The 20,465-nt window shown below is 54.6% G+C and overlaps 1 protein-coding gene across 1 annotated transcript; it reads right to left on the reverse strand.

The window, feature by feature from the left end:
• Positions 1-3,274: 3,274 nt before the first annotated feature.
• LOC133361402 (insulin-like growth factor II) lies at positions 3,275-14,821 on the reverse strand. Its single transcript, XM_061580332.1, has 3 exons — positions 14,547-14,821; positions 5,281-5,398; positions 3,275-3,400 (listed from the first exon to the last, which is right to left on the reverse strand). The coding sequence occupies exons 1-3, from the start codon at positions 14,819-14,821 to the stop codon at positions 3,275-3,277; spliced, it is 519 nt and encodes a 172-aa protein (XP_061436316.1).
• Positions 14,822-20,465: the final 5,644 nt, after the last annotated feature.

Genomic DNA, 20,465 nt, shown 5'->3' on the forward strand with positions numbered 1-20,465 from the left:
TTGGTGGAAGAGGGAGAGGGGGCGGAGTTCCCCCCAATCAGACTGCATTGATGGGCAGTACAGTCTGTAAGTCTCTGTGTGGGCAAAGTTATTGCTGGTATATTGTTTTTGTAGCGCTGTATATATATTGGTATTTTACTAATAGCAATTTTGACTCCCTAGGAAACAATGATGTCAAGAAAGAGAAAAATTGACTCGGAGTGTAGGATATTCAAAGAACAGTGGACTTATGATTACTTTTTCATGCAGTACAAGGAAAGAGCTGTGTGTCTGATATGCCAGAATATAGTGTCTGTGTTCAAAGAATACAATTTACGTCGACACTATGAAACTCAACATAAAGATAAATATGCTTGTTTGGTCGGAGAAGTGAGAAAAGATAAAATATTAAAACTGAAAAATACATTGGCAACTCAGCAAAATACTTTTGTGAAGCAGAAGCAGCTAATATTTCATCACTGCGAGCAAGTTTTAAGTTGCCAAGCTAATAGCGTGCACTGGCAGACCATTCGTGGAGGGAGAATTTGTTAAAGAATGTTGCCAAAGAGATGTGTCCAGAGAAGGCCGATTTATTTAGTACAGTGAGTCTTTCAGGACCTACAATTACACGGAGGATTGAAGAAATGGGAGACAATTTGCATCAGCATTTGCAAAACTCCACAAAAAAAACTTTCCTATTTTTCCTTGGCACTCGACGAAAGCAATGATGTTCGTGATTCTGCACAACTTCTAATTTTTATTCGTGGGACGAATGACTATTTCGAAGTCACAGAAGAGCTTGCTGCACTGCAAAGCATCAATGGAACAACTACAGGAGAGGATATCTTTCGATTTAAAGCTTTCGTGACTGCAGGGATTCATCTTCTTGGTTCTTTCGGTAAAGTCACATAGAAGGGAAGTAATAAAATAATTCTCACGACGTTTCGGCCACAACGCAAGCAGCCGTCCTCAGGTGAAAACCAGGTCTGTTGGGGAGACAGCGTCTGAATGAAACAGCACACGAGCTTGGAGCATATATAAGCTGGGTTGGAAGCGGGGGAAAGGGCGCCTTGACAAAAGAATTTGCATATCAAGAGGAATTTAGCATATTTATGGGAAATGCAGGAATGTTATTAGTACTACATATGTCCGTGCTGCATATGTAGTACTAATCACATTCCTGCATTTCCCATAAATATGCTAAGTTCCTCTTGATATGCATCTCTCCCCTCTGAGACATATCCTCATCTCAGGAACCATGCACTCAAAATGGCAACCATCTTTGGCAGCACTTATGTCTGTGAACAGACTTTTTCCAGAATGAAACATTTGAAATCTCCAACCAGATCTAGACTAATGGTTGCACACTTGCATCACTTGTTACGACTAGCAGTGACAAATATGGAACCGGACATTGACCATCTCATTAGCCAAAAGCAGGCCCATAGTTCCCATTGAAATACTGGCAAGTTTGTTGATTTAACGTACTTGTTCTTCATTTTAAATATTGTATTTGTTCCCGTTTTGTTTCTTCACTTCAAAATAAGATATATGCAGTGTGCATAGGAATTTGTTCATAGTTTTTTTTGTAACTATAGTCCGGCCCTCCAACGATCTGAGGGACAGTGAACTGGCCCCCTGTTTGAAAAGTTTGAGGACCCCTGCTCTATACACTACACTATACACTACACTATACACTACACTATAATTGTAAATACAGTAGTGGGTTTACTCTATACACTACATTATACACTACACTATACACTACACACTACACTATACACTACACTATACTTGTAAATACAGTAGTGGGGTTACTCTGTACACTACACTATACACTACACTATAATTGTAAATACAGTAGTGGGTTTACTCTGTACACTACACTATACACTACACTATACTTGTAAATACAGTAGCGGGTTTACTCTATCCACTACATTATACACTACACTATACACTACTCTATAATTGTAAATACAGTAGTGGGTTTACTCTATCCACTACACTATACACTACACTATACACTACTCTATGATTGTAAATGTAGTAGCTGCATGTCTGTGCACATTGCGTGTACGCCGTGCGCACGGTGTACACGCACGGCGCGTGTTGAACTTGACTCGCGTGTCGCCGTGCGCAGACACGTGACGATGAGCGAGTGCTGGGCGACCGTCCCCAGCGACAGACCGACGTTCGCGCGGCTGGCGGACGACTTGGGGCGGATCCTCGTGGCCAACGGGGGCCGCCGTGACGAGGTGACCGCTGCCCCGTCCGGGAGGGGGGGGGGGCGACATGGGCCACGGGGCAGAGAGAGAGATGGAGACGTGGGGGTCGTCAGGCCGTAGGGGTCGAACCTGCGACCTCCCGCTTGCCACCACGCTCGCAGGATGCCGTAGAGGGAAGAGAAGTGGTGGTGGTGGTGGCGGTGGCGGCGGTGGTGGCGGTGGTGGTGGCGGCAGTGGTGGCGGTGGTGGTGGTGGCGGTGGTGGCGGTGGTGGTGGCGGCGGTGGCTTTGGCCATGATGACATGTTTATTTTAAAAGGACTAAACGTTGATCTTCTTCACACCAGTGATAGCGATGATCTGTTCTGGTCCCGGGTCTCCACTAGGTCGACTCAGCCTCAATCGAGTACCTGACGTGGTATGTGTATTAAACATCGCCGCCGGGGAGACAAAGGCGGCCGGGCGTGGTGCTGGCCACCCACCCCCTCGTGTGCCACAGCGCCGGTAGCCTTCATAGGTGCTGCTACTCGCTAACAGCACTTGCCCCTACAGTCTGTTCAGGCTACACGGGGATCTTGGTCTTTGTCATCTCTCCCCCATCTTTCCCCCATCTCTCCCCCACCTCTCCCCCATCTCTCTCCACCTCTACCCACGAACATCACTTGCTCCGACAGCCTGTTTGAGGCCACACAATGGGGGGTCTGCTTGTCTGTGTGCGCTAGGACTACGTGGACATGACGGCCGGACTGATGTAGCCCGCCTGGAGATTCGCCGACACTCCCCGTGGTGGTGTTGCTGGTGGTGCTGGTGGTGAAGGAGGGAGGTGGTGGTGGTGGTGGTGCTGGTGGTGCTACTATACACTACGCTACTATACAATATACACTACACTATACACTACACACCACACTACTATACACTACACTATTTTTAGCACCAGGCTAGGGTAACCTACCGGTGTGCTAGGAATCCCCAGTACCCTTCCCCTGGGGTGTGGAGTGTGATAGGACACGGGAACGTGTGCCTGCAGCGGGAACAGCCCAGCCGCCGCCGAAGGAGGAAGGCTCGAGGGTTAGAAGCCCAACCTCGTCGCCGGGCGGTGATGGCGGCGTGCCCCCGCCCGGGGCAGACGAGGGGGAGCCGTGGCGGGGCGTGGAGTAATGGGAGACAGTTCCACGTGCAGCCAGAGGTCCGACGCCTGCACCATGACGGGCGAAGGCGTCAGGTGTGCAGCATAGGCAGTGATTGTGCAGCAGTACTCAGAGTGTAAGCAGAGTCGTGTGAAGAGTGTTTAATAAAACAACTGGCGCAAGCCCTTACATGAAGCTCCGTCTCCGTGTGGATTTAAAGTCTCCAGTGGTGTCAGGAATAACCACACAACACTTGGGAGATCATCTCTGCCTGGTGCCTTTCCTGGTCTCAGGCTATGGAATGCTTTCAGTACTTCCTCAACAGATGGCACCTCAGCCAGGCACTCACAGGGGGTGACTTCCTCTTCCAATATTTGAGGCACCGCAGCCTCAGCAGGGTCATCCCCACTTTGTGCCATGATGTTTTCCAGGCTGGGGTATTTCCCCTCCCCCAGGACCTCACAAAAATGCTCAGCAAATCTGCAAACCTGTTCCTGGGGGTCGGAGATTGGATCACCGTTCGTTTCCCTAATGATGGTAATAGGTATGGCGCTGCAGGTTACTTTTTATGGAAATAAACAGCGATATGTGATCGCAGGCCATTGAGGCAGACTCCATCTCCTCAGTAACCCACGACCACCACCCATCCTTGCAGCGCCTCACGGCTCTCCGAACCTCCGAGCGAAGGCTGCGGTAAGCTTCCTCATTCTCTGACGTGGGATGCTGTAGACGATGAGAGAGGGCCTGTCGCTTTTTCTCAGCCAGCCTGAACACCTCTTTTGTCAGCTAGGGTCTCTGAGGAGGTATGGACCGTGTACCCAAAGTAGCCATTGCAGCTGCATGAGCCACAGTCCTAAACCTCGCCCATTTCCCCTCGACATGAGGAGTGGGGGGCGATGCCAACCCTAGCCGCAAGCGATGATGAAATTCTTGCTTGAAACTTTAATCAGCTAGCTGAGGCCATGCCACGATGGGTTTAAATGGGGTCCTGGGTGTACACCCCCCACCGGAGTGGAAGAATGGCAGGCGCATCTTGCAGATGACAAGTCAATGGTCAGTGGGCAAATCAGCTCCTGGTGTCAAGGACATGGGCCCGCATGCACTGGTCCGTCACAATGTAGTCCAGCAGATGTTCTTGCTTGTGTCGTGACTGTGATTGTCACTGTGTGGTGCCGGGCTTACGAAGCCACGGCGGATGATGTGTTGGCATTACGTGCAGCCCGCTCACTGGGCGTAGTACCGCCAGCCCTAGCGGGGCCTGGGTGAGCGCTGGTCAGCGCGGAGGCACCGTGTACAGCGTGCGGTGCGGGCTCCCGGCGAGGGAGCGAGAGGGAGCGAGAGGGAGCGTCAGCCAGCCAGGGTTACGTTGGGGCACGATACGCCGGTTGACCTGCCGACACGTGACCGGATGATATTGGAGGGGGCCACCGGTGGACGGGGGGCCGCTGGGCGGTCACGTGGTCTACAAGAGCCTTCGGGGAGCCTTCGGGAAAGAGCCGGAAAGATCTAGAAGGTGGGCGGGGCGAGGGGTTGTAGATCTGAAGTTTTCGCGACTGCGATGATTCATACTCTTTGGTGTTTTCGGTAAAGTCACGTAGGTGAAAAATAAAATAAAATTAAAACTAAATTAAATCACGACGTTTCGGACGCCACGCAAGTGTCTGTCAACGGGCGGGAAAGCGTGGCCTGCTGCTGATGCAGACCAAAGAGTGAGGGGCTCGGGGTTCTTCGTGTTGCTGGCGATGAAGATCCGCATCGGGTTGAAGAAGCCTCTAGTCACGCGGTCAACACCCAAGTGTAGCTTGTGTTGTGTTGCTGAAGAGTGTTGCTCCCAAGACAACGTCTGCGACCGAGTTGGACTCGACACACTTGGACCCGCCGCCGGGTTCATAGAGCAGCGTAGCGCTAACCGCTACACCACCGCTACCCATCGCGCTGTGGGGGTCACCTTGGTCTCGATGTTGCGCCCTCTCAGTGCCGAGCGGACGAAGCGCAGCACGCAGTCCACCAGCCCCTCGCCCTTCCACGTGCTCAGCCGTCGGTCCGGATCTGCCGAGCTCAACTCCCTGCAATGTCACCGCCGTGACGTGAACCCCCGACGTTCCCCGTCGCGTCCACCGCATGACGTCGTGTCAACCGCGGCGTTCCCCGTCGCGTCCACCACGAAATCACCGCCCCTTACCGTAGGCACGCCAAGGCGTTGCAGAACGCCGCGGAAGGCGAGGCGGGCGAGCTGGGTGAGGAGGGCGAGCTGGGTGAGGAGGGTGAGGAGGGTGAGGAGGGCGAGGAGGGCGAGGAGGGTGAGGAGGGTGAGGAGGGTGAGGAGGGTGAGGAGGGCGAGGAGAGCGAGTCTCCAAAGTTGCTCCTCCAGCCGCTCCCTGGCACCAGCACGTGCTCCACCAGCGCCGGGAGGCAAAGCGCCACCAGCGCAGCCCTCAGAGACTCGTGGCACGACAGGTTCCACAGCGTGCCTGGGGTAGGGGTGGTGAGCGTGGGTGGTGAGCGTGGTGTGGGTGGTGAGGGTGCGTGGTGAGTGTGGGTGGTGGTGAGCGTGGGTGGTGAGTGTGGGTGGTGGTGAGCGTGGGTGGTGAGCGTGGTGAGTGTGGGTGGTGAGTGTGGGTGGTGGTGAGTGTGGGTGATGGTGAGTGTGGGTGGAGTGTGGGTGAGTGTGGGTGGTGGTGAGTGTGGGTGGTGGTGAGCGTGGGTGGTGAGTGTGGGTGGTGGTGAGCGTGGGTGGTGAGCATGGTGAGTGTGGGTGGTGAGTGTGGGTGGTGGTGAGTGTGGGTGATGGTGAGTGTGGGTGGTGGTGAGTGTGGGTGGTGGTGAGTGTGGGTGGTGGTGAGTGTGGGTGGTGGTGAGTGTGGGTGGTGAGTGTGGGTGGTGGTGAGTGTGGGTAGTGAGTGTGGGTGGTGGTGAGTGTGGGTGGTGGTGAGTGTGGGTAGTGAGTGTGGGTGGTGAGTGTGGGTGGTGGTGAGTGTGGGTAGTGAGTGTGGGTGGTGGTGGGTGTGGGTGGTGGTGAGTGTGGGTGGTGAGTGTGGGTGGTGGTGAGTGTGGGTAGTGAGTGTGGGTGGTGAGTGTGGGTGGTGGTGAGTGTGGGTGGTGAGTGTGGGTGGTGGTGAGTGTGGGTAGTGAGTGTGGGTGGTGAGTGTGGGTGGTGGTGAGTGTGGGTAGTGAGTGTGGGTGGTGGTGAGTGTGGGTGGTGGTGAGCGTGGGTGGTGAGTGTGGGTGGTGGTGAGCGTGGGTGGTGAGCGTGGTGAGTGTGGGTGGTGAGTGTGGGTGGTGGTGAGTGTGGGTGATGGTGAGTGTGGGTGGTGGTGAGTGTGGGTGGTGGTGAGTGTGGGTGGTGGTGAGTGTGGGTGGTGAGTGTGGGTGGTGGTGAGTGTGGGTAGTGAGTGTGGGTGGTGGTGAGTGTGGGTGGTGGTGAGTGTGGGTAGTGAGTGTGGGTGGTGAGTGTGGGTGGTGGTGAGTGTGGGTGGTGAGTGTGGGTGGTGGTGAGTGTGGGTAGTGAGTGTGGGTGGTGAGTGTGGGTAGCAATCACCGCCACCAACGGCAACATCCCCACCACCGCCACCACCGCCACCACCGCCAACACCACAACCGCCACCGCCAACTTGTCAGATTGCTCGCAATCACCGCCACCAACGGCAACACCACAACCACCACCGCCAACAACACCACCACCGCCAACACCACCACCACCGCCACCACCGCCACCGCCAACACCACAACCACCACCGCCAACACCACCGCCAACACCACCGCCACCACCGCCACCGCCAACACCGCCACCACCACCACCGCCAACACCACCGCCAATACCACCAACACCACCACCTCCCCCACCCTCCCCCACCGAGAAGCCTCCTCTCTCTCTCTGCCGCCCCCCTCCGGCGGTGTTGGCAGCGGCGGCGGTGGCGGTGCTGGTGGTGAAGAAGCAGTCTCCGAGAGCGCCCACAAAGCCGGACCACCAGCGGCGCGGCAGGGAGCCAAGCGGTGGTGCGGCGGCAGCAGGGGCAGCAGGAGCAGCAGGGACAGCAGGGGCAGTAGCAGGGGCAGCAGGGACAGCAGGGACAGCAGCAGCAGGGGCAGCAGGAGCAGGGGCAGCAGCAGCAGGGGCAGCAGCAGCAGGCAGCAGCAGGACAGCAGCAGGGGCAGCAGCAGCAGGAGCAGGGCGTGGAGCGTCAGACAGGAGGGCCGTGGTGGCCATGGTGGTGACAAAGTCCTTCGGCCTGGGAGGGGGAGAGTGGGGGAGAGGTGAGCGTGTGTGTGTGTAGACATTACACACAGACACACACACATTACAACAACAGCAACCGCCATTCGCCACTAAGTGGCGGTGATGTCACCACGACGCTTGTGCCAGGCCACGTGCACCGAGGCCACGTGAAGTGTCGAACGCCCGCTGGCAGGAGGTCACGGGGCAGACCCAGGTGCCACAGGTCGACTGACTGAGATGACCGAGATGACTGGCTGATGCACCACCTGTGCCCCCAACTGTGCCAACTTGTTGTGCTTTAGCCACCCGGCGCTCCGCTCGTTGTTGTGAGCGTCGCTCCTCCGCCCTCCGTTGTTGTTGGAGGGCGACTGCCTCCAACTGCCCAGTAGCGTCCTTCACGAGCCTCCTCCACAGAGGCCGATCTTGACACCGCTGGTACCAGTCATCGGCAAGTCCACTCAGCTCCACGTCCTCCTGTACCACATCACTCCATCTCTTCTCTAGCCCGTGCCACGCCCGTTTAGCCCCCTCGATCCGGCCGAACAAAAGCTGTTTAGGCATGCGGTAGCTGGGCATGCGGGCTACATGACCCAGCCAACGCAGCCTTGCCTGCCGGAGGAGCTCACTGATGGGACTTTGACCAGATCTTTCAAGGATTTGTGAGCTCCTCACACAATGCAGCCTCGTTAAACCCAACAACCACCACAACAACCACCACCACACAAACAACAACCATCACAACAACCACCACAACAACCACCACCACACAAACAACAACCACCACAACAACCACCACCACACAAACAACAACAACCATCACCACAACAACCACCACAACAACCACCACCACACAAACAACCACCACAACAAGAACCACCACCACCACACAAACAACCACCACCAAACAACCACCACAACAACCACCACCACAACAACCACCACCACAACCACCACAACAACCACCACAACCACAACAACAACCACCACCACAACAACAACCTCCAACCTGGGTGCCGCCATCTTGAACTTGGCGATGGTCTCCGGGTTATGACGTCACCGGGAATCGTTTCTTCGATTCTCATCGATTCTAATCGTTGGTTTGCGCGTCTCTCTCTGCTAATCGATTCCCATCGATTATAATCATCGTTTTGCGTGTCTCCCTCTCTCTGATGATCGATTATCATCGATTAAATTATCCGTTCCGATGGCTCCGTGTGGCTATGAGATGTTGACCACCTCGCCTGGTCTACAGGAGGTCGTGGGTTCGATCTCTCTCATCATCATCATCACGGTGGCTATGAGATGTTGACCACCTCGCCTGGTCTACAGGAGGTCGTGGGTTCGATCTCTCTCATCATCATCATCACGGTGGCTATGAGATGTTGACCACCTCGCCTGGTCTACAGGAGGTCGTGGGTTCGATCTCTCTCATCATCATCATCACGGTGGCTATGAGATGTTGACCACCTCGCCTGGTCTACAGGAGGTCGTGGGTTCGATCTCTCTCATCATCATCATCACGGTGGTGAGTGATGGTGGTGAGTGATGGTGGTGAGTGATGGTGAGGGTGGTGGTGGTGAGTGATGGTGGTGAGGGTGGTGGTGGTGAGTGATGGTGGTGAGGGTGATGGTGGTGAGTGATGGTGGTGAGTGATGGTGGTGGTGGTGAGGCCACCTCCATCACTACCATCACCACCACCTCCACTATTACCACCACCACTGTAACGTCCACCAACACCACGACCTCTACTTCCAACATCACCACCTCCATCATCACCACCATCACCACCACCATCATCATCACCACCACCATCACCACCACCATCACCACCACCATCATCACCATCATCACCACCATCACCACCATCATCACCACCATCATCACCATGATCACCACCACCATCACCACCACCATCACCACCACCATCATCACCACCATCACCACCATCATCCCCACCATCATCACCATGATCACCACCACCATCACCACTGCAACTCAGTTTGTACAAACTGAAATGTCGTGATTTTTATTTTATTTTACTTTTATTAATTTAAAATTTTTACCTACGTGGCTTTACCGAAAGAAAATCAACCTAAGAGTATGTGTGTGTGTGTGTGATATCAGCAAATTCCATTGGCCAACATCTAATTTGTTTTATTTGAAGGCCACAACATTGTTGACGAACGTGCTGAGTGTTTTGTCTTCATGAGACGCGTTGTTGTGTGTGACCACCACGTGTGCGCACAATGCACGAGCTGGCAGCATGAGCGCTCGGCGTGGAGCGGTGGCGCAGTTGTTAGCGCACACCATCAGAATGTTTATACTGGAGGAATCCGATGAGCGATAAAGCTCTTCTAGACAGATGTCAAGTCGGGGCAGGTCAGAACGTGCCAACAACAAACGACACAAACACACAATAGGAGTCCTAAGTAGAGGAAAGGTAATCGAATCACTTACAAATGTACACAAACTAAACTTAACTATTTTTTAGTTTAGTTTACAGCACTCCGCTGCAAATCCAGCAACTTGAGTTTCAATTCCCGGCCACTGCTGACATCAGCGGTGAGTCACATCTGAACCACATCGTGGTTGCCTTTCACCGCATCCCCGCGGTGACCAGCGTGGTGAAGTATGGTCAAACAGTGCCCACGGCGAGGGGGAGGCATTCATCCAGCAGCAGGGCATGGACACAGCGCTCCTCCGTACGTTGTGTGTCTATAGTTATACGAATCAGAATATTTATTTTAAATTTGAGAAATCCGATGAACTTCGAAGCTCTATTTTTTTCAGAAGTTCAGAAGTTTCACTGGACGAAGAAAGCCCGGACCAGCTGACAAGCCCTCCTTTTCAAGGGCGACACGGCCGGCAGACAACATCAAAGCACTCCACAATTACAGATTATTATTATTTTAAAAAATGTTTTATTAGAAAAGTGCTCCTGTTATACACTTTGACACGGGGGGCGGTGGGGGGAAATATCCTTTATCCGCTGGGAAATCAAAAAAAATAAGCCACGGAAATTCACGGCAACACAAAAAAATAAAAGGCAGAATCGGAGCGGCTGCGGTTGGGAGATGTTGGTGTGGACCCAGCGCCCTCGGAGGATCAGAGGGATGTGCGAGTAACGAAGCAAAAAACAAGTCTCCGCGGGAGAGAGGCAGTTCTGTTGCCTAACTCCGTCGCGTACTTGCGAATTCTGTGGCGTACAAACGCGCTCGATCTGGGGATTTACCCCCCTCCCCCACCCCTTGCAGATGACAATGGGATCTCGGCTGGTTAACAAAACTAACAAAAAAACGCCAATACACGTGGCCGTGGACTCAATTCAATTAGTTTGTACCGAATTACTTCAAACTGCGCTTCCTGTAACATTGTGCACGAGCGGAATTGTCTTTAGTGAACACAACACGCCGTGTTCATTACCACGACGACGGGCACGCACCACGAACGAAGCCATTACAAAACTACGACAATAAAACAAAAACCCTGTGCTCTATGGCTCCGATTCGGCATCTCAGAAATCAAATAATTACACTGGTCAACAAAAAACAACATGTTTTTCTGGCCTGGACTTTTGCAGCTGTTCTAGACTAATTTCAGGGTGCTGATTCCAAATCTGATCTCAGATTTGCTTTATAACATCTCATTTTTATGCTATCGGCATACCCCATTTTCATTGATTTTACTCGAAATTAACTCTGTCACTTATGATTGCAAGTGGTTGCGAGTCAGTGACTGCTTTAGTGTTAAAATATGGTGCTGTATGTTTAGGATAGTGTTTAGAATATCATTTTATGTAGATATCCACATTTATTTAATATTTTTCTTCCGCAGTTTTTATTGAAAATGCAATATTTGATATTTCAAAAACCTGATGTGATAGACAAAAACTGATGCCAGATTTGGAATCAGCACCCTGAAATTAGTATAGAACAGCTGCAAAAGTCCAAATTACATTAAAACCCTTGGAATACCTCGTGCCAGACAAAGTGTGTTGACCAGCGTGATCGCAGTTGGTATTTGTCGCCACCGTTCTCACTGCGCGAGTCTGACACGCGCACGCGGGTTTAGTCAGCGGTGGTTCCGCTGTTTGGGGCGATGCTGCGGCTGTGTGGTTTTTACTTATCGTGCGATTGTTAACGTTGCCAGTACAGCACGATGTTGTTTAAACGGAGGACCCGGGAGAAACATCCACGCGACCACGGGGAGAAGGAGAGGCACGCGAACTGCAAATACGCAGCAGCAGGCGTCAGGGTCGGGATCGAACCCACGGCCTCCTGCACACGTGGCGAGGGAGTTAACGTCTCATAGCCACTGCTGGATCAGTGGCGAGGTAACCTCCCACAACCCCCTCCCACTACACGCCACCCCCACCGCGGCCCTTCTAATCAACTGAAATTGTGTCGCTTGTTTGGCGCTGAGGATTTGCTGCAACCTTTTGATGGCTGAAAGGTCAATGATCAACCAAACCGATTTCCCCGTCCTATAAACTTGCAACGGCGTTCTGGCCGAGTGCACCGGTGGGAGGGGAGGGGAGGAGAGGGGGGTTAATGACTCAAGCCCCCGGGACCGATGGGAGCCTGGGTTCGAATCTGAGTATGAGCCACCCGTGAGTAAAGCAAGTTCTCAGGTGTAAGAAGGTTTATAACCTCAACCCGGTCACCAATGATTGTCTAACATGAATACATAAATACAGGGTGAACGTTTTAGCACCCGCGGTAAACAGTGCCTGGACCAAAATCGATAGATACTCAGGGAGAACACTCAAATTCCACATCACAGCTGTATCTGCAATCCACTTGTTGCACTGCCTCAGGTAGCCGGTGTGTCGTACACGTGCAATAACAACGCTGAGTCCAACTGCTCTTTCTCACGAGGGTGCTCGCCGCGTGATCGGCTTCTTTTTTTAAATCCTTTATATTAAGTTCACTTGCTTGCTTGCTTACGACCGTGCAAATCTGTCGGTCGTTTTTTACCCCACTTCCCGTGATCCAATCGAGCTGACATTTTGCACACAGACTCGTTGTGTGTGACAATTAATTTTCGTGAACTTTTTTTTCCAAAATTTTACACTGTTTAGGGAAAACAAATTAAATATTTAATTACCAATTGCTTAATACTGACAATCATCTGACCCATAGGTGGCAGCCATCTCAAGCCAGAGGACGAGAGGACTCTAGCTGCCACGCATATAAAGGATTTATAGTGAAAAACTTTGTTTTTACGGGTTATACTTATTTCATCTTAAGATTTGTTTAAGACAATTAAATGTGGGCGTCCGTCATACAAGCGGGAGAAAAGTGGAGCACCCGAAGTAAAACCCACGCTCCTTAATGGTAGCGACACCCCCTGCCCCCCCCCCCCCCGTCCGTTACAGACGGTAACAGACGGAGGAGGTCAGTCCATTGGCTGTACCGCCTTTCTCACGACGAGCCAAGGAAGCGCGACTTCCTCCTCCTCGACGCCCGCGTTGAAGGGAGATTCGCAGCGTTTGTTCAGTGACCCACCAACCCTCGCCGCTTGCCTGCCGCAGCGCTCGCTAAACAGGCAGCAGCAGCGTGGCCACCAACGCCACTTGCCGGGCTTTGATCACAGCATGGGACACCGGCCACAAACGCGAATTTTCGCTCGACCTTTTTAGATATGTCGATGGAAGTGTGTGTTATTATTATTTTTGTGTTGTTGTCGCCCATTTGTTCGCGGACTTTGATGGCTGACGGTCAAGAATCGTGACAGAAGGGAGCAAGCGGCACGTGGCCACGGCAATCTGGTGAGTAGGTGAGTGAGTAGGTGAGCGAGTGAGTAGATGAGTAGGTGAGCGAGTAGATGAGTGAATAGGTGAGTGAGTAGGTGAGTGAATAGGTGAGTGGGTTGGTGAGTGAATAGGTTAGTGAGTAGGTGAGTGATTGAGTAGGTGAGTGGGCTAGTAGGATAGTGAGTGGGTGAGTGAGTAGGTGAGTGAGTGGGTAAGTAGGTGAGTGGGTGAGTAGGTAGGTGAGTAGGTGAGTGAGCGAGTGGGTGAGTATGTGAGTGACTGAGTGGGTGAGTAGGTAGGTGAGTAGGTGACTGAGTGGGTGAGTGAGTGAGCGGGTGAGTGAGCGAGTGGGTATGTGAGTGACTGAGTGGGTGAGTAGGTGAGTGAGCGAGTGGGGGAGTAGGTGAGTGAGTGGGTATGTGAGTGAGTGACTGAGTAGGTGAGTAGGTGAGTGAGTGACTGAGTGGGTGAGTGGGTGAGTTTGTGAGTGAGTGACTGAGTGGGTGAGTGGGTGAGTATGTGAGTGAGTGGGTGAGTAGGTGAGTGAGTGGGTGAGTAGGTGAGTGGGTGAGTAGGTGAGTGAGCGAGTGGGTGAGTATGTGAGTGAGTGACTGAGTAGGTGAGTATGTGAGTGAGTGACTGAGTGGGTGAGTAGGTGAGTGAGTGGGTGAGTAGGTGAGTGAGTGGGTGAGTAGGTTAGCGAGTGGGTGAGTATGTGAGTGAGTGACTGAGTGGGTGCTGCTGCCGCTTTCACTGCCTCTCCCCCCTCCTGTCCTCTCTCCCTGCCTCTGCCACTCTCCTCCTCGTCTTCTTGGTGTCTTTACGATCACAACGTAACAAAATGCTCGGTGTGTTCAGCAAATTGATTTCGTTCATCGTGTCGTTTTTTTTTGTCTTTTTTCAATGCTCCGTCTTACCTAATTCCTCCTCACTCTATACAACTCCACGTGTCACTATTGTTTTTCTTTTTTTCCTCGCCCCCCTCTTTTTTTAGGGCTTCCGCTCATTTATTAATGTACTTGTTAGTGTTTCACAGAAGGAATAAACATTTTCATTTACTTCAACGTCTTGTTGTTGTTGTTGTGTTCACGGCGTGCTGCCCAGTCGCGTGGGCTGTTGCTGCTTCTTGTGCAGCTGCTGCTTCTGCTGCTGCTGCTTCTTGTGGAGCTGCTGCAGCTGCTTGTGCAGCTGCTGCAGCTGCTTCTGCTGCTGCTGCTTCTTGTGCAGCTGCTGCTTCTTGTGCAGCAGCTGCGGCTGTGCGCAGTAGCGCTCCAGCACGAGCAGCGAGCAGGCGCGCAGGCAGCACGCTTCTGTGATGCCGCCTAGCTGCTGCCGCTGCCGCTGCACGCCAGCTGGTGGTGCCGCGTAGAAGCCTCGCCCGTTGCATACAAACGCCAAGGCGTCGACCAGCTGGCTCCCGCACAGAGTCAAGGCCGCGCTTTGGTGGTGGAGTAGTACGCACAGCGCCAGCGGCGCCAGCAGCCACAGCCGCTGGGGACGCGGGTGGCGGGAGGCCATGACTCTGTGCGGCAGGAGGCCCATGCTGCTGCTGCTGCTGCTGCTGCCGCCCCCGCGGGTTGTTGTTGTCGCGGTGACGGTGGCAACTGCGAAGCGCGCGCGTCGCTCTCTCGGGGGGGGGGGAGAGTGGGGGGAGTGGTGGGGAAAGAGTGGGGGGAGTGGTGGGGGGAGAGTGGGGGGGGGGAGAGTGGGGGGAGTGGTGGTGGGAGAGTGGGGGGGAGTGGTGGGGGGAGAGTAGGGGGGGGGAGTGGTGGGGGGAGAGTAGGGGGGGGAGAGTGGGGGAGTGGTGGGGGGAGAGTGGGGGGAGTGGTGGGGGGAGAGTGGGGGGGGGAGAGTGGGGGGAGTGGTGGGGGGAGAGTGGGGGGAGTGGTGGGGGGAGAGTGGGGGGGGGAGAGTGGGGGGAAGTGGTGGGGGGAGAGTGGGGGGAAGTGGTGGGGGGAGAGTGGGGGGGGGGGAGTGGGGGGGAGTGGTGGGGGGAGAGTGGGGGGAGTGGTGGGGGGAGAGTAGGGGGGGGAGAGTGGGGGGGAGTGGTGGGGAGAGAGTGGGGGGAGTGGTGGGGGGAGAGTGGGGGGGGGAGAGTGGGGGGGAAGTGTGGGGGGAGAGTGGGGGAGTGGTGGGGGGAGAGTGGGGGGGGGGGGAGAGTGGGGGGAGTGGTGGGGGAGAGTGGGGGGAGTGGTGGGGGGAGAGTGGGGGGGGGGAGAGTGGGGGGAAGTGGTGGGGGAGAGTGGGGGGAGTGGTGGGGGGAGAGTGGGGGGGGGGAGAGTGGGGGGAAGTGGTGGGGGGAGAGTGGGGGGAGTGGTGGGGGGAGAGTAGGGGGGGGAGAGTGGGGGGAGTGGTGGGGGGAGAGTGGGGGGGAGTGGTGGGGGGAGAGTGGGGGGGGGAGAGTGGGGGGAAGTGGTGGGGGGAGAGTGGGGGGAGTGGGTGAGTGGAGATTGTATGATCTCCCCTGTCCTACAGAGTGAGTGGAGTTTGTGTGATCTCCCCCTGTCCTACAGAGTGAGTGAGTGGAGTTTGTATGATCTCCCCCTGTTCTACAGAGTGAGTGAGTGGAGTTGGTATGATCTCCCCCTGTTCTGCAGAGTGAGTGAGTGGAGTTTGTGTGATCTCCCCCTGTCCTACAGAGTGAGTGAGTGTAGTTTGTATGATCTCCCCCTGTTCTGCAGAGTGAGTGAGTGGAGTTTGTATGATCTCCCCTTGTTCTGCAGAGTGAGTGAGTGAGTGGAGTTTGTATGATCTCCCCCTGTCCTACAGAGTGAGTGAGTGGAGTTTGTATGATCTCCCCCTGTTCTACAGAGTGAGTGAGTGGAGTTTGTGTGATCTCCCCCTGTTCTGCAGAGTGAGTGAGTGGAGTTTGTATGATCTCCCCCTGTTCTGCAGAGTGAGTGAGTGGAGTTTGTGTGATCTCCCCCTGTCCTACAGAGTGAGTGAGTGGAGTTTGTATGATCTCCCCCTGTTCTACAGAGTGAGTGAGTGGAGTTGGTATGATCTCCCCCTGTTCTGCAGAGTGAGTGAGTGAGTGTAGTTTGTATGATCTCCCCCTGTCCTACAGAGTGAGTGAGTGTAGTTTGTATGATCTACCCCTGTTCTACAGAGTGAGTGAGTGAGTGGAGTTTGTATGATCTCCCCCTGTTCTACAGAGTGAGTGGAGTTTGTGTGATCTACCCCTGTTCTACAGAGTGAGTGAGTGTAGTTTGTATGCTCTACCCCTGTTCTACAGAGTGAGTGAGTGGAGTCTCCCCCTGTGAGCCGAAACACACTCACAGGCAAAAAGAGTCACAGACATACACAGAAACCCACAGACACCCACACACACAGAGAGACACACACACAGAGACACAGAGAGAGAGAGAGAGACAGACACAGAGAGACACACACACACAGACACACACAGAGAGACACACACAGAGACACACACACACAGAGACATGGTCTCCGGAGGAGCTCACCGATGGGACTTTGCCCAGATATTTCAAGGATTTGTGAGCTCCTCACACAATCCAACCTGGTTAAACCCAGGATGGGTCGTAGGCAGGCCAGCCTAAATGTTTCCAACCGGAGAGACACACACACACAGACACACACACACACACAGACACAAACACAAAGACACACACACAGAGAGAGGCACACACAGAGACACACACAGATACACACAGAGACACACACACACAGAGACACACATACACAGAGACACACACAGACACACACAGAGACACACACACACAGAGACACAGAGACACACACAGAGACACACACACACAGAAACACACACACACAGAGACACACACAGATACACACAGAGACACACAGAGAGAGACACACACACAGAGACACAGAGACACACACATACATATACAGAGAGACACACACACACACAGAGAAACACACACAGAGACGTAGGCATATGCACAATCTCGTGACACTCACTCTCCCTCAAGGGCACGACCTCAAGCGCGACCCAGGGTGAGGACAGCGGTGGCGAGGACGAGACGGAGAATCTCACGCGGAGAAGATAGCGGCCACCGGCATCGTCCAGCGCTGAAGAGACGTCACAGCACGTGTCTTTGGTGGCAGCACAGACGGTCTGCCAGAGGGCGCGTCTGAAGCTGCGCAGACAGAGACACAGGGAGCAGTGGTGAGGGTGGTGAGGAGAGAGTGGGTGAGTGGGTTGGTGGGTGGGTGGGTTGGTGAGTGAGTGAGTGGGTTGGTGGGTGAGTGGGTTGGTGGGTGAGTGAGTGGGTTGGTGAGTGAGTGAATTAATGAGTGAGTGGCTGAGTGAGTGGCTGAGTGAGTGAGTGGCTGAGTGAGTGAGTGGGTTGGTAGGTGAGTGGGTTGGTGGGTGAGTGAGTGGCTGAGTGAGTGAGTGGGTTGGTGAGTGAGTGGGTTGGTGAGTGTGGTGAGTGGGTTAGTGGGTGGGTGAGTGGGTTGGTGAATAAGTGGGTCGGTGAGTGAGTGGGTGAGTGAGTGGGTGAGTGGGTGAGTGGGTTGGTGGGTGAGTGGGTTCGTGAGTGGGTTGACGAGTGAGTGAATTAATGGGTGAGTGCCTGAGTGAGTGGCTGAGTGAGTGAGTGGCTGAGTGAGTGGGTTGGCGGGTGAGTGAGTGGGTTGGTGGGTGAGTGGGTTGGTTGGTGAGCTAGTGGGTTGGTGAGTGAGTGCCTTAATGGGTGAGTGGCTGAGTGAGTGAGTGAGCATCTCACAGTTTGCTCTGAACTCTGTAGGTGACATTCAGGAACGTTGAGTTGGTGGTGGTGGTGGAGTTGATGCTTGAAGGGTCAACAGGTGGGGGTCTCTCTCCTCCACCCCCCACAGGAGCCACTTCAACGGGGTCCCAGCAAAGCGTCGCCAGGAGGTCTTGAGACTCCAAACGCACATTCAGTAGATACGGCGCAACTGGGCAGATGGGAAAACAACACTCACACACAGTGCGCTAACCACTGCACCACCACTCCCCACCTCACACAGTGCGCTAACCACTGCACCACCACTCCCTACTCACACACAGTGCGCTAACCACTGCACCACCACTCCCCCCACACACAGTGCGCTAACCACTGCACCACCACTCACCACACACACACACACAGTGCGCTAACCACTGCACCACCACTCCCCACACACACACAGTGCGCTAACCACTGCACCACCACTCCCCCCCACACACACACAGTGCGCTAACCACTGCACCACCACTCCCCACACACTCACACACAGTGCGCTAACCACTGCACCACCACTCCACACACACACACAGTGCGCTAACCACTGCACCACCACTCCCCACACACACACACAGTGCGCTAACCACTGCACCACCACTCCCCACTCACACAGTGCGCTAACCACTGCACCACCACTCCCTACTCACTCACACACAGTGCGCTAACCACTGCACCACCACTCCCCACACACACAGTGCGCTAACCACTGCACCACCACTCCCCCCACACACACAGTGCGCTAACCACTGCACCACCACTCCCCACACACTCACACACAGTGCGCTAACCACTGCACCACCACTCCCCACACACACACAGTGCGCTAACCACTGCACCACCACTCCACACACACACACAGTGCGCTAACCACTGCACCACCACTCCCCACACACACACACAGTGCGCTAACCACTGCACCACCACTCCCCACTCACACAGTGCGCTAACCACTGCACCACCACTCCCCCCACACACACAGTGCGCTAACCACTGCACCACCACTCCCCACACACTCACACACAGTGCGCTAGCCACTGCACCACCACTCCCCAAACACACACAGTGCGCTAACCACTGCACACCACTCCCCACACACACACAGTGCGCTAACCACTGCACCACCACTCCCCACACACACACAGTGCGTTAACCACTGCACCACCACTCCCCACACACACACAGTGCGCTAACCACTGCACCACCACTCCCCACACACACACAGTGCGCTAACCACTGCACCACCACTCACACACACACAGTGCGCTAACCACTGCACCACCACTCACCACACACACACACAGTGCGCTAACCACTGCACCACCACTCCCCACACACACACAGTGCGCTAACCACTGCACCACCACTCCCCACACACACACAGTGCGCTAACCACTGCACCACCACTCACACACACACAGTGCGCTAACCACTGCACCACCGCTCCCCACACACACACAGTGCGCTAACCACTGCACCACCACTCCCCACACACACACAGTGCGCTAACCACTGCACCACCACTCCCCACACACACACAGTGCGCTAACCACTGCACCACCACTCCCCACACACACACAGTGCGCTAACCACTGCACCACCACTCCCCACACACACACAGTGCGCTAACCACTGCACCACCACTCCCCACACACACACAGTGCGCTAACCACTGCACCACCACTCCCCACACACACACACACAGTGCGCTAACCACTGCACCACCACTCACCGTGGCTGCACGTGGCGAGGTGGAGGAAGAGGAGGAGGAGGTCACGTGTGGAGAGTTTCCACGTCGCCATTCACACCACGTGACCTCTGACCCGAAGTCACGTGCAGAGAAAATCGATACGCGCGTCTCATTGGTCCTCCTCCGTGGGGGCCACGCCCCCTCGAGAATTTTCCGCTCTTCCGATTGGTCCGCCGTGGGGGTGACGTCACCACACAACAAAATCGCCCCCCACCCCTCCATTGCCACGTAAGCCAATCGGCGAACTCCCCACTGGGTGATGACGTCACGCACGCGCATCCTGTAGCCAATGAGCGCGTCCGCCTAGGGACGGATGACGTCATGTGACTCGAGAGCGAGAGGGGGAGGGGCTACACAAGTCGAGGCCGAGACGCTGTAGCAGCTGCTGCTGTAGCTACAGCTGTTGCTGCTGCTGCTGTTGCTGCTACAGCTGCTGTTGCTGCTGCTGCTGCTGTTGCTGCTACAGCTGCTGTTGCTGCTACAGCTGCTGTTGCTGCTACAGCTGCTGTTGCTGCTACAGCTGCTGTTGCTGCTACAGCTGCTGTTGCTGCTGCTGCTGTTGCTGCTACAGCTGCTGTTGCTGCTACAGCTGCTGTTGCTGCTGCTGCTGTTGCTGCTGCTGCTGTTGCTGCTGCTGCTGTTGCTGCTGCTGCTGTTGCTGCTGCTGCTGTTGCTGCTG

Source organism: Lethenteron reissneri, unplaced genomic scaffold, assembly GCF_015708825.2.
Source record: "Lethenteron reissneri isolate LAM-NWPU_2019-01 unplaced genomic scaffold, ASM1570882v1 scaffold_101, whole genome shotgun sequence".
Lineage (NCBI taxonomy): Eukaryota > Metazoa > Chordata > Hyperoartia > Petromyzontiformes > Petromyzontidae > Lethenteron > Lethenteron reissneri.

Coding starts and splice junctions, on each gene's coding strand:
- LOC133361402 (XM_061580332.1), bottom strand. CDS start 14,821: ATGGCCTCCCGCCACCCGCGTCCCCAGCGGCTGTGGCTGCTGGCGCCG. Junction 5,399..14,546: donor TGCGCACAGCCGCAGCTGCT/GCACAAGAAGCA, acceptor GTGACATTGCAG/GGAGTTGAGCTCGGCAGATC. Junction 3,401..5,280: donor GGCGCAACATCGAGACCAAG/GTGACCCCCACA, acceptor GTCATGGTGCAG/GCGTCGGACCTCTGGCTGCA.